General features: G+C 35.3%; 1 protein-coding gene across 3 annotated transcripts in view; it reads right to left on the bottom strand.

The window, feature by feature from the left end:
* Nucleotides 1-3674: 3674 nt before the first annotated feature.
* The window catches only part of PHC3 (polyhomeotic homolog 3), an 89572-nt gene continuing 80019 nt past the window's right edge, over nucleotides 3675-13227 (bottom strand). For 2 of the 3 annotated variants that reach the window (XM_025375571.1, XM_025375572.1), the window contains exons 13-15: nucleotides 11237-11369; nucleotides 10914-11145; nucleotides 3675-5841 (exon numbers count right to left, since the gene is read on the bottom strand). In XM_025375571.1, the coding sequence (XP_025231356.1) occupies nucleotides 5687-5841; nucleotides 10914-11145; nucleotides 11237-11369 (520 nt within the window). In that variant the 3' untranslated portion in view covers nucleotides 3675-5686. Of the gene's footprint in view, nucleotides 5842-10913; nucleotides 11146-11236; nucleotides 11370-13227 lie in introns of those variants that run through there. The other variant, XM_025375573.1, reaches the window with a different exon arrangement.

The raw sequence follows: 13227 nt of genomic DNA, 5'->3' as shown, positions 1-13227 counted from the left end.
AAACATCTGGAAAACATTTCCCAAACGTTCCCATAAACATGACACTTGGAAGGGGTGTGTGCATGTGTCTGAGTAGAAAAGCTGGTCTTCAGAGCTGAAAAGGAGGGCAGAGATTCCCCCTTAATGTATGTTTTCTAAATTGAAAGTTTAGAAAAAGCCATATTCTCTGGAATGTGATGGTAATAATTATATTTGTATTAATGCTTTACAACTTTTTTTTTTAAAAAAAGCTTTCTCATAGTACAATTTGAAAATGGATTAGGTTCTAAAAACTAATATGTAAAACTTGGAAAATTCTTAAAAATTTAGGAAATTCTTTTTCCAAAGAAGGTAATCTAATTTTAAACTTTTTTTATTTGAAGAAAGCTTATGTAACTACTGTGAACAAAACTATGTAAGGATACATTTTATGAACTTCTAACAAAAGAGGACCTATCTTCCCAAAGAATTTTTTGTTTTGTTTTGCTTTTTTGAGACGGTGTCTTGCTCTGTCACCCAGGCTGGAGTGCGGGGGTACGATCTCAGCTCACTGCAACCTCTGCCACCTAGGTTCAAGCAATTCTCCTGTCTCAGCCTCCCAAGTAGCTGGGATTACAGGTGCACGCCACCACACCCAGCTAATTTTTGTGTTTTTAGTAGAGATGGGGTTTCATCATATTGGTCAGGCTGGTCTCGAACTCCTGACCTCAGGTGATCTACCCGCCTCAGCCTCCCAACGTGCTGGGATTACAGGTGTGAGCCACCATGCCCAGCCCCAAATAATTTTTTTTTAAGATATACAGCTTAACAAGTTGAAATTTTAGTAAGATTGCATATTTACTTTTCCTAATACTGTATTTGTGCTTATCTAAACTGGATCACAATCTTTGAGATGAAATTAAATGCTCTAAGTAGATTTATAAAATACCAATATTGATGAATGTGGGTAAACAGTTCATTTCATGATCCACACTGCTGTGAATCAAAGAAGCAGAGGTAGGCTTGTGTTTACCGAAATCCAGACTAGGAAAGAGAAACCTATAGCTTTTCTTTTCCCAATTCTTAGACTGAGATACAACCTAACAAATAAAATACTATCTTAAAATGCCTCTTTGTAACAATCTACAGAGGTGATTCAACTGTGGTATCTGAAAATGGAAACTCTCTGTAATGCTGGCAACTCAATTACAACAACCTTTGAATTTTTGACAAATATTCTCCAACTATAATAAAAGGTTGTTAAATTTTCGGAAATCAAAAATCACTAACTTATATATCATTGGAACTATTAATATCCATGCTCCTAAGCATGGAGACAGTGGGTATAGAGAGTGAAAGAATGAGTCTGATTACAGGTAAATCTTGACATATAAAAACTATAGCCTATTTATAACTGGCATCTAACAATTAAAATGTATTATTTTGAACTATGGATGTAGGCCATATCTATCCTAAATAACTTCTATCCTCTTGGGTCTGGAATGCTTTGTTCCTCCTACTTGTCTCCTCCTCTACTTCCCTATCCTTCCCCCTAGAAAACCTTCCTTAGGGCCCAGCTAGTTACATATGTAGTACACAAGAAACAGACTGAGCAATCATTTTGCATAGATGGGCCAGTTTCCACTGCCCAAAGGTTGCTCTGGAACATGACTGTCAGGTATCAGAAAGTCCTGCCCCAGCTGCCTCCCTTCATCAAGTTAGCCCCAATACAAAATCCTCGCTAAAGATTTTGAGACAAAGATCTAAGAAATAAGATTTCATGCAGTTTTCTTTGAGCTAGAGGCCTTAGAGAGGTAGTGAGATGAGGCCCTTTCATGCCATTAGCTAATGCTCAATGCCAGTAGGCTGCATGTGTTCCTGCAATTCATCAAGGTGAGAGTCTTTAAACCACAAACTATAACCAGGCTGTTCTGGTTGAAAATATATCTTTAAAACATTTTAACAGTATGTCCAGTCAGTTTCATCCACTGGATATGGCTGTCAGGTCAGCATCACTCACATACATCTATAATAATGTATTCTTTCAAAAATCGTTTATACACATTTAATATAGGCATATAGCCTAAGACTATATTGCCTCCCTACCATACTTGTGCCATTGTGGAACCAAAAGCCTAAAGATGGACATAATGTACTTTAAGACATTTAACTGAACAAGTCAGTGGGAGACAGGGCACTATGTAACACATTTCAATTCAATCTAAGACTTGTATTTGTGAATAGATGTCTCATTATAATTTTATACTTGATATATGAAGATAAGCTATGTCAAAAATTATTCAAAGGCATGATCACAATAATACTTGTTTCATAGTTCTAAGTATTTTGATACACCAGGAAACAAAAATCAACTGGGATCCCTAATGAAAGGAAATTATTTCTTCTAAGTAAAACATGAATATTCACTTCAAAAGTGCAGAAATGTGCTCAGTGTTGAAGCAGGCTAAGCTAACAAGGATGATGGCCTCCTCCTCTGACCCTTCCCATGCTCAAGCTTTTGCATTACCATTTCTTTCCTCCCATTCCACCTTGTCTACTCCTGGGTGACTGCTCTTAAACCACACCTTTTTAAAAAGTTCTGTTTAGAGCATTCAACAGCAAAGTAATAGTACCATCAGGGCAATAATATGCTACTTAAAAAATGACAGGATTTGGAACACTCTATCTCATACTATATTGACTATTCAAAGCTGCATAGTTGTGTCTTACACATGCCTACACAAGGCTTGATGAATATTAATGTCATATAAAAAATAATTTTCACAAATCAGCTCTCTTAGTTGTTTAACTTCCCTAGGAACACAAGGCTTAAAGCAAAATTTCAAACTTAACGGTTTTTTATCCCAATGGGACAAAGAGTGCAACACTTTAAGGAAGTCAGAAAATGCAAACTTAGGTAGCAAAAGTAGGAAGAACCTTCATGTTCCCTGTTCGTCATTACCTCTCCCCAGTCAAAATCCTAGAACTATTAGTAGTAGTATGAAAGGATATGAAAACAATTATACTCCCCACCTATATCATACTGAAACTGTGCTTTAAAGCTCAGGAGAGAGGTGGATGCTCAGTGTTGTCTATATATCCATTATACCTAGTTGAAGCTTTGAAATTAAGATGATTAACTCATCTTGGAAGAAACAGCTGTACCAATGTGATAGCAAACAAGCCATTTTTAAATAAAAACTCACTTGAAAAAAGCAAGTGCATCTTCTGGGTATGTTCTGAGTGGGGACAACAGAGATCTGGACTAGATTTAAGATTACAAGGTATTCTCCAATAGAAAACCCTCCTGTAAGCCCCTCCTGAATACTTTTAAGACAGCAGTAGGCACAGGGGCTTTCAATAAGTACAGAATGGCTGCTAGTAGGAAAGCAAATAAATAAAAGGAGAGCCTACAACACAGTTCAAAATTGATACCTTAAAGGCCACAGTAATATAGTTATGGGAGGTAATCATTATTGCTGGAGGAGTCTATCCCCAAATAATAAACTTTGTATTAACTGTGGATAATCTATGAGAAGTTTTAATTCCAGCAAGATTTTCCATTGCACCTCCCTCCCTCATACTGTGAGCCGTCTCTTACTAATGCTTAGCCTGTATTGTGTTCTGAAATTCCAAGAAGAGGGGAAAAGTCAAGCATATGACAATTCTGTCATGATGATTAACTGCTAATAAATGAAAACCGATTATAGAGTACCTAGCTTTCCTTGAAACTTTAATCCAATGATTAAAAATGTGATATAAAGAAATATGTAACATAGACTACAAGCTATCGTAGGTCTGGAACATGAGCCTTATATTATATTACATATTCTAATCCTACATGTAACTATCAGTAAACATCTTTTTTTAAAACATTACTACACAAAGAATTCCACAAAGCATACATTCAAACAAGAGGCATCTAAAGATTAAAAAAATTACCCGCTGTATTTTTGTATAAAAATAATCAACATTCTCTAATGTACACAAAGCCAAAAGATAAATATAATATCTGTGATGTCTTCAGCGACATCTTTAGTCTTCTACTAGCTCAACACAATCTTTTTGAAAAGAGCAGTGAAAATGACTGAAACTCATGGACTCTTTATTTTCCCCTCCTTACTCGACTTCTGCCAAATATCTGTGTATGTTCCTTCAATTACTAAAATATCTCAATCGTGGTAATATAAGAAAAGAGTAAAACAAAACATTCATCATCTCAAATAAAATTTTTGATGTCCAGGACTATAAAGCTTTCAGGGCTTCCACAAACAATTTTGTTTTAGTGTCATAATTCTATAGAACACTGTTCAGTAAAAGGTTTTGCTTTAAATTTTTTTCCTCAAACATGTACATACAAAATTATATCTGGTGATTTAAGAGAAATCACTTGGTAAGTGCTTTGCAGGAAGCATGCAAACGTTTGGTAAAGGAAGTAGGAATGTACATTCTAGCTAGTCCCAGCATGTTCAACATTAGAAAAAAATCCAAAGAGCAACCACATATCTGCTACAAACTATTTTCTTGCCAGAAAAGGCTATGCACTAGTTCATAGGTATAATCATATTATGCCTTCATCACTGCAGAAGAGCACAGAGGTATGAAAGATAATCAGAATGAATTAGTACTTTCTGAGAGTTAAATTATTTGCATGTTAGTCCTTATTTTATAGGACAATTTGTAGATCTTTTTTTCTTTTTCTAGTATGATTAAACTAGAAAAAATTATTCAGCAGAATATGAATGTTATGTGAATAATACTTTCATCATATATATTTAGTATGCTCCATCTTTTAAAAGTATTCCTTTGGGTGAAAACAGTATTTATCACTCCTTCTATATCAGAGTTTCTCAACCTTGGCAGTACCGACATTTTTGAACCGATAATTCTTGATAGTGGAGGGGTGCTGTCCTGTGCATTATAAGATATTTAGAAACATCTCTGGCTTCTACCTACTAGATACCAGTAGCAACCCTCCCCTAAACCCAGCCCCAAGCTGTGACAACCAAAATGTCTCAGCATTGCCAAATGTCCCCTGGCAATCAAAACTGACCTCCACTGAGAACCACTGCTCTAAATAAATGTACAAAAACTGAGAGGAAAACTTTCTCAGTCAAACCAAATTCTTGGTCAAGTTTGGAATAGGAACTAACTCTTCTCACTTCCAGATCAGTACTGTTCATACTAGAACACAATTCCTTTTTTATAGGTAAAGCATATGTCTAAAAGACATATTTTTAAAAATGTACACTGATTTCATATGGTTCTGTCACTGGACTACTAAATTATTCCATAACATACCTCTCATGACAACCTTTAGAAAACTAATAGGGTAGAAAAAAATGTATAAGAAAATCGAATCAAAAGAGGAGAAATGTAAATCATTAAATTACTTTTAAAAGGATTCTTTATATTAATGATAAACATCACCTTTAAAAAAATTATCTAGTGTAACACATTTCTTTGAAAAATATCATGGCCCTCTATAACAAGTCTTTCAATGTTTCATGTAACCTGTAAAATTAATTTTACCAATGTTTGTTAATTATGAAAATGTATGATGAATAATTATACCTGTAGAAGAAATGTCAGTATCTGATGTGGAAATCCCAATGTGCTTGGCTATCCACTACAGTAAGTGTCATATTCTAGACCAAGTTAGGCCTTTACCTTACAAGTTTGTGTGAGAAGAGTAAAACTGCTGTTTTATCAAGGTTTCATGTTCCTGTTAAGATTCCTTCAGAGAGTTGATGCGTGCACAGATCTTCAGGGCTGGGCCTAGCTTGATATTCATTGCACTCATGAGATGGTCTTCTTTTAGCAAGAGAAGGGCCTGTCCATCAATCTCCTGTGCTCTGAATTCATCTGCAATATCCTGGCAGCCTGGAATTTGACCAGAGGACGGAAGTTAGAATTAAATATACAACAATTAGACATTACTCCTAACAGTCACAGTTATGCTCTCACTGGGTCTGAGAATCTGAAATACAGGCTGAGAAACAAATGAAATTTATTTATGGTAGTCTTGAGTTCACTCTTGAAGAATAGAGTATTTGCATTCTGAAAATAAGAATTAATTCAAACTCCAGGTAAAGCAATTTGCTTGGAATTCTTGCTCTAAAATAATGTTATAGAAATAATTCATAAGAGGTAAAAATGTACAAAGTCTAGATATAATACTTCCTTCACAAAAAGGACTATGGTGTTACCTCAAAGCATGCCACATAACAGGTTTAGGTTAACTAGTTATACCTCATGAACTTATCTCTGTATAATACATCCTTCACATACAGGTAAAGAGGAAACAAAAATATAATGTTTTGCCATTTAAATAACAACCTAGAAATATTTTCTCAAGTAAGTACCACTTTTAACCTTCACTTGACAAGTACATTTAAAATATTTTTCTTATTCACTCAGGACAGATCAAATCTCTCAATATTGTATTACCAATCTATTGCAATGCTGCTGAAATGTATTACACTGCTTGACTTGTAACTTCAACTTCAAATCTTAGTATCACTGGGCTTGTCTCCATTTTCATTAAGAAAACAATTCTCATTGAAATTATGAGCTTGCTGGTGAATTTCCTGCCATATAACCAATATTTTAGCTCTCAGTCTAAACCAGGTGCTTTAGCAGGTAACAATGCTAGTATCTACCTGAAACTCACATGTTTTTACTGGCTACCAAATTTTCAATTCCAGATTACTCAACAAACTTACCCATTAAGGGTAAAGAAACCAATAGGAAAGGTAATGAATTAAGCAGCTGAGACAAGAGAGAATACAAAAATATGGAAGCTTTCTTGAGAGACAGTAAAATTTTAAGATGAATTTAAGAATACACATAAAAACTGACAGCTTAAGCTTTTCTATTTTATTCAAATCAGCATTCTAAGGGAAAACACAAAGAAAAAGATAATGAAAAATGAAAATAGTTACATTACACTTTTGGATGCCACAATTTTGCTAGTTCAATTATCCTTTCTACTTGCAAATGTATCATCCTCTTGTCTATGTAAGATTATGTCTTACAACCCAGCACAAAGCACAAAGCATTATAGGTACTGAAAACATAATATTTGTCAATAAGGACTGAATTAGTAAATATACAATAAACAAAAATATAATCTGCTACAGAAGAGCTATCTGTAAGAGTAATACAAACATTTTTTCCTGTGTACAGCTGTGTGTCCATTTTTTCTCTTGCTTTTTTCTCATGTCCTGTTAGTTGTATCTTTACCGTTTCCTATATAACAACTAGCTTTTCAATTTCTATTTTAATAATTTCTCAGACTTTGAAAAATTCGTATTTCAATATCCTCTACAAAATTTTTATGTTTTTGCCCATTTATCTTATAAAAGAAACTATAGTTGAAATGGGATTACTCACCATAGAAAAGCCCCTTTTCTTTTCCCAGAGGTAGCTCAACAAAACTGGGCAGACAAAACTGACTAATCTTGCATCTAGTTGTGACTTCATCCTTCTTTTTATGAAAGAACTAATGTTCTTCTCTCTTCAGTCTTACTTACAAGAACACAGGAAAGAAAAGAAGAGAGAGAAAGATAGGGTGGGACTTACTTAGATTCAGAAAACAGGAGCAATGAGAAGTAATGAGAACTATAAGAGCTACATTTGGGAATAGAAACAAGGAGTTCTCCATGAGGAAAATATGTAGCACATTCCTGTTCCTCTGTATTGTGAGATTCCTCCTCACATATCCTCTTGTAGGTGGACAGTAAATATATTAGCAAAATAATAAAGAACAAAAAGTGTTTTGGGAATTAGCATGATCAAATAGGAATGCATTTTAGATCACAACTTTCTTAAGCTAACCACAAAAAAAGAGTAGTTACATCAGTATAGAAATAAAAAAATAAAGTGACTTAGAAAAATTGGAAGCAAGTATGCTTCCAGAAACTCATAAAACAGTTTTAAGTGCTCAAGGTATACTGAGATAAAGTTCTGAGTTTCTGACATTAACATCTATTTTGGTAAAATGCCTGGATCCCAGGGATGTGTACAAAACAAACACCAACTGACACTGAGCTAGCCAATCAGCTGAGCTAGCTTCACCTCACCAGAAGCAAGTGCAGTGCAGCTGTCAGTACAGGCAAGGACTTCTGCACATGGGTCCCAACTGACCTTGCAAGTGTCTGGCATCACTTCTCCAGCTAAACTCAAAACAAAACACCCTGCACAAAAATTGACCACAGTAAGGTTGGTGAAAACGTATCACGTGCCACTCAATACTACAGAATAAACAAGTCCCAATACTGATATTACAAAAACCAGTAAATAGTCATGTTTTTAAAATGATTCCTAGTTTATATGCCTACAGAAAAATCAAATCTACTGTGGATTCACACTTCAATAAATAGAGGACAAACTGATCTCTGCAAAAGGCAGTTCACCATAGCAAGGAAGGGTTAAAGAAGATAACCTGTAGTAAATTGAAAATAAGAATTGTTCCCATAGATAACTTTTTAATGCAGAAAAAATTAGAAGGCGGTAATTTTTCATTCTGATAACAGCTCTGAGATTCTGGTCTACTGCATACAAGCTCTAACATAGTCTGAAGAGGATGGTTAACAAGATGATATACAAAGAGAAGAGAAAACTGGAGGAGTAAATATAAATGCCCTGATTAAAGAGGGAAGGAAGCCTATCTCAACTGGAAAGAAACAAAATACAAAAGAGATTACAAAATTTACAAGTTTGTTCATTCTATGAGAAAAGCTTGGGAGTAGACTACTCAGGGAAAACAAACAGCACTGAATGAGAGCTAAAAAAAAAAAAGCTCAAAACGATATTTACAAAGTCCAGAGAAGCAGAAAGAAATGACCATTAAGGCATTTTCTGGTATGAGATTAAACTATAGGCATTACGCAGAGAAAACTTTGAGAAAGGTGATATAACTAATCACACAAATAAGCTTATTATTTGGCCTGTCAAAGCAGTTTGGAAACACTCCCATTTCGTAAGTAAAGAGAAGAGTCATATTAACCAGACTCTAAAACAGTAATAAGCAATTCTAAATTATATAATAGCTGTGTCCTTTTTATGACATATAATGTTTTCTAAATACCTAGCAACAAAATTAAGTGTCTAGATGAGCTCTGTAAGATAAGCATTTTAGGTTATAAGAAATACTAAGTTTTATGTTTTTTTGTTTAACTCAAATGAAGCAAGAATGAGACAAAGGAATTTGCCTTCGTTCTAGTAAAGTAGCCACATGGCAAATGGATGCTGGGGAAAATTAGCTGAAATAAAAAAAGAAGTGAAAGAAGAATCAGCAGTATCTATTATTTGTTAATTATTTGGGCAACTACTTTCCTCAGGATAGAAACCAATTCTCTTCTACAAAGGAAAAGAAAAACTTCCCCCAAATGAAAAATCAGGCTCACAAACAGATCATGTGGCCCACTTGGAAGAGTGAGACTACTTCTGAAGATGACAGAACCAAAGCCCAGCCCCAGGCATCCATATAGATTCCAAAGTTAATTCTCAAGATAGCTATACTGGTCAAAAACTAAAATTGGTTTCCTTAGTTACTAAAACCACAACCAATAGACTCAGTATCTTCTAAATACATCCAGTTTAAAACAGATTCTAAATCCACATGGTCAGCAATTAATTCACACCTAAGTTTTTGTGGGCACATACACATTTAAAAATCTTCCCATAGAGTATCTCTACTTTTAAACAATTCCATCTTTCTTTAGAAGCGGCCATATTTTTTTAAACTTAGCATTTCTAAAACAAGCTATTGATAAACTAATTTAACAAAATCTCACAGAATTCTGTATATGAAGTAAAGTGGGTGACAGATTCTTTATCATTTCTAAGTGTATTTTCTTGTATAGCATGTTAGCTCTAAGTATGCTTCTAAGACCTTAGCTGCCATCAGAGAAAGACTAATTAGCAACATAGCTAATTAATTAGCTTATTAAACTGTAAAAAGTTAGTAGACAAGTTCAAACAGAATGTATTCTTCTAGAAAGCTTGTATCAAGAGAAATGATATGATTCGTAATAAAACCAAAAGGAAATAAATTTTTTGTTTTAGTCTCCTCATTTTCCATATGCATAAGGCCAAAGTGAATGACAAGATTTACTGATTTAAAAAATATATATATACATATATATATAGTCTTAACATATATAACTAGTGTGGGTCTCATCATGAGCAAAGGTGCAGCTGTCTTTAGTAGCCAGCCCCTTGGAGAAAGTGGGTATAAAAGATTATTGTCGTTTTAAGGAAAAAAGAGACTTAAGGTGATGGAAAGAGTATCAAAATGAGAGAACAGGAAAACATAAATAAGAAAGTTACCCTCAATATTAGAATGAATACAACTGAATTTCAGCTCTCTATTTGAAAAATAAAATTTCAGAAAGGCTCTTGATGTTTATTTATTGAAAAGAAAGAATGTACCTTCTTTTAAAAGAACTAGCTTGATTTTTTTCAAAGAAACCAAATTTTTAACATATTTTAAAAGGTTCTGATTAGCTTTCAAAAATGTAAAAAAAAAAAAAAAAAAGTCTCTCTTACTTCATTTTTAAAAAGGTTAAATTAGGAAATAAGGAGGAATAGAATAGAAAAATAGAAGAGCAGAAAGGAAGAAGTGTCTGATTCAATCTCTCTACTGACCTCTCGAGAGAAATCAGACTGAAGAGAAGAAAGCACCTTTAATATCTTCACCGGCTGAGGTGTCACAGCAGAAGCAGGACTAGTCAGTTTTTATCGACTTGGGGGGGTATGAGAAAATACCCAGTAGTGCTGAGGGAATAAGCAAGAGGAAACAGATCATATTTCAATAACAAATGCCATTTAATTTATACATATACACAGTACTTCTCTAGCCCTTTTGTGAAAAAGGTGTGGATGTATCTAACATTGCTGTGTGTGAATGCACAAGAAAAATATTAAGGCCAAAGTGATGAATTACATACCAGGCAAAGAATGTATGAAGGCCCAGACATCATCAACTGTCCATATAGATGGCTCTGTTTGTGCAACTGGTAGCAAGTCACTGTTCTCAGGCATTTTCCGAATTCTCACATCCCGAAGCTCACGTTCTCTTTCCCGCTCACTCTGCCTGCGTAGACGAGTTGTCATAGCAGAGGGCACAGAATCTTCATGAGAAGCCAAGTCTTCTTCTGCAGATGGATAAGTAATTGGAAGCTGGAAAATGTAGTACAAGCAAAATACAGCATTGCACTTTCCTTGCATTTCTGAAAAGGGTATTTTACATTGAAGCAAGGTTTATACAGACCTGCCTAAGCATATGTTCTCTTGCTGCCCCATCAGGGCCACTTGGACGACGGCCACGATGCCCAAGACTTTGATTATCAGGCTTACGATTCCAACGACTAAGTGCAAATTTTTTAGAACAGCTAACATTGTACCTAAGAAATTCAAGTAAGAAAAAATATTTAATGATATATGGGACAATCCATTTAGTATTTAATTGTGACTTTAAAGTGCAACTGTGAATACATCATTAATGAACGTAAGACCTCGTAAAATAAATATACTGTTCAATGGATTTACTTATGCTAAAGGTCAAAAAACGGGCTCTGTGTATATCATAATATATCTCTCAGTATAATACTGGACATCTACAACAAGGTATTGTGTTTTTTCCTGATTACAGCATGACACTGGGAAACTTCCTGCAAAACACAGAGGATAACCAATTTTCACAGCAGCAAAAAAAAAAGGAAGCTTCCAAAAGAAAAAGTTATGTAGTATCTAAATGTTTATTCAAACTGATTTTTCTAAGTAATAACTTCCAAAGAGACATTAATTTTTAAAAGTTTAATATACCAGGGAGAGGATCTCAAGCAGCTAACAAAAGATTTTTCAAATATTATTAAATCAAAGAATGAAAATGTAAAGTGGAGACTTTCAAGTTATACAAGGAATTCATTGCTCTCACTATTCAGAAAATTTTGAAGTACATAACTCTTTAAAGAAAGATTTTCTTTTATCAAAATAGACCGCCTAATATTTTTGAACATAGACCTTTATAAGACATGATGACAGCTTAAAAGAATCCTATGTCTTTTAATGGATCCTAAAGCCCCGGAACGAGGACTGGCAAACTTTTTCTACGAAGGACCAGATGGTAAATATTTTAAGTTTCACGGGCCATACAAGTTTCTGTCACAACTACCCACCTCTGCCATTATAGTGTGAAAGCAGCCATTGAAAATATTGGGCCAGGCACGGTGGCTCACAACTGTAATCCCAGCACTTTGGGAGGCCAAGGTGGGTGGATTACTTGAGCTCCAGAGTTCAAGACCAATAAATGGCAAGACCAGTTTAAGGCCAACACGGTGAAAACCTATCTCTATCAAAAATACAAAAACTAGCCAGGTGTGCTTGCACACACCTGTAGTCCCAGCTACTTAGAAGGCTAAGGTGGGTGGATGGCTTGAGCCCAGGAGGCCAAGGTTGTAGTGACCTGTGATAGCGCCACTGCACCCAGCATAGGTGACAGAGCCAGACCCTAACTCAAAACAATAAAACTAAATTTAAAAAATAAAAAATAAATAGAAAATATTGAACGAGCATGGTTGTGTTCTAGTAAAACTTTCAGTAACAATAACGGTAAAATTTGAATTCCACATAATTTTCATGTATCACAAAATATTATTTTGATTTTTTTTTCCCAACAAACTAAAAATTTCTTTTTTTTTTTTTTTTGAGACGGAGTCTCGCTCTGTCGCCCAGGCTGGAGTGCAGTGGCCAGATCTCCGCTCACTGCAAGCTCCGCCTCCCGGGTTCGCGCAATTCTCCTGCCTCAGCCTCCCGAGTAGCTGGGACTACAGACACCCGCCACCTCGCCCGGCTTATTTTTTTGTATTTTTAGTAGAGACGGGGTTTCACGGTGTTAGCCAGGATGGTCTCGATCTCCTGACCTCGTGATCCGCCCGTCTCGGCCTCCCAAAGTGCTGGGATTACAGGCGTGAGCCACCGCGCCCGGCACTAAAAATTTCAAAATCATCCTTAGCTCACGAGTCCATACAAAAAAATGAACAATGGGAAAGACTTGGCCTGGGTGAGTTTGCCAACCTTTCCCCCTAGAAAGAAGAGTGAGAAGAAATGATCTAAGAAACAAATTTCTGAAAAGCTATACAAAGGCTAGGAAAAATATATGCAGTTTCATTTTTACATCTATGAAACTGCCTTTGTAACTTATTTTCAAAAATCTGTTTTGTAGAGATGGGGGTCTCACTATGTTGCCCAGGCTGGTCTCAA

The sequence above is a fragment of the Theropithecus gelada genome, chromosome 2 (assembly GCF_003255815.1).
Source record: "Theropithecus gelada isolate Dixy chromosome 2, Tgel_1.0, whole genome shotgun sequence".
Classification (NCBI taxonomy): domain Eukaryota; kingdom Metazoa; phylum Chordata; class Mammalia; order Primates; family Cercopithecidae; genus Theropithecus; species Theropithecus gelada.
Note: the sequence above shows the minus strand (reverse complement) of the source record. Positions and strands in the feature narration are given on the sequence as shown.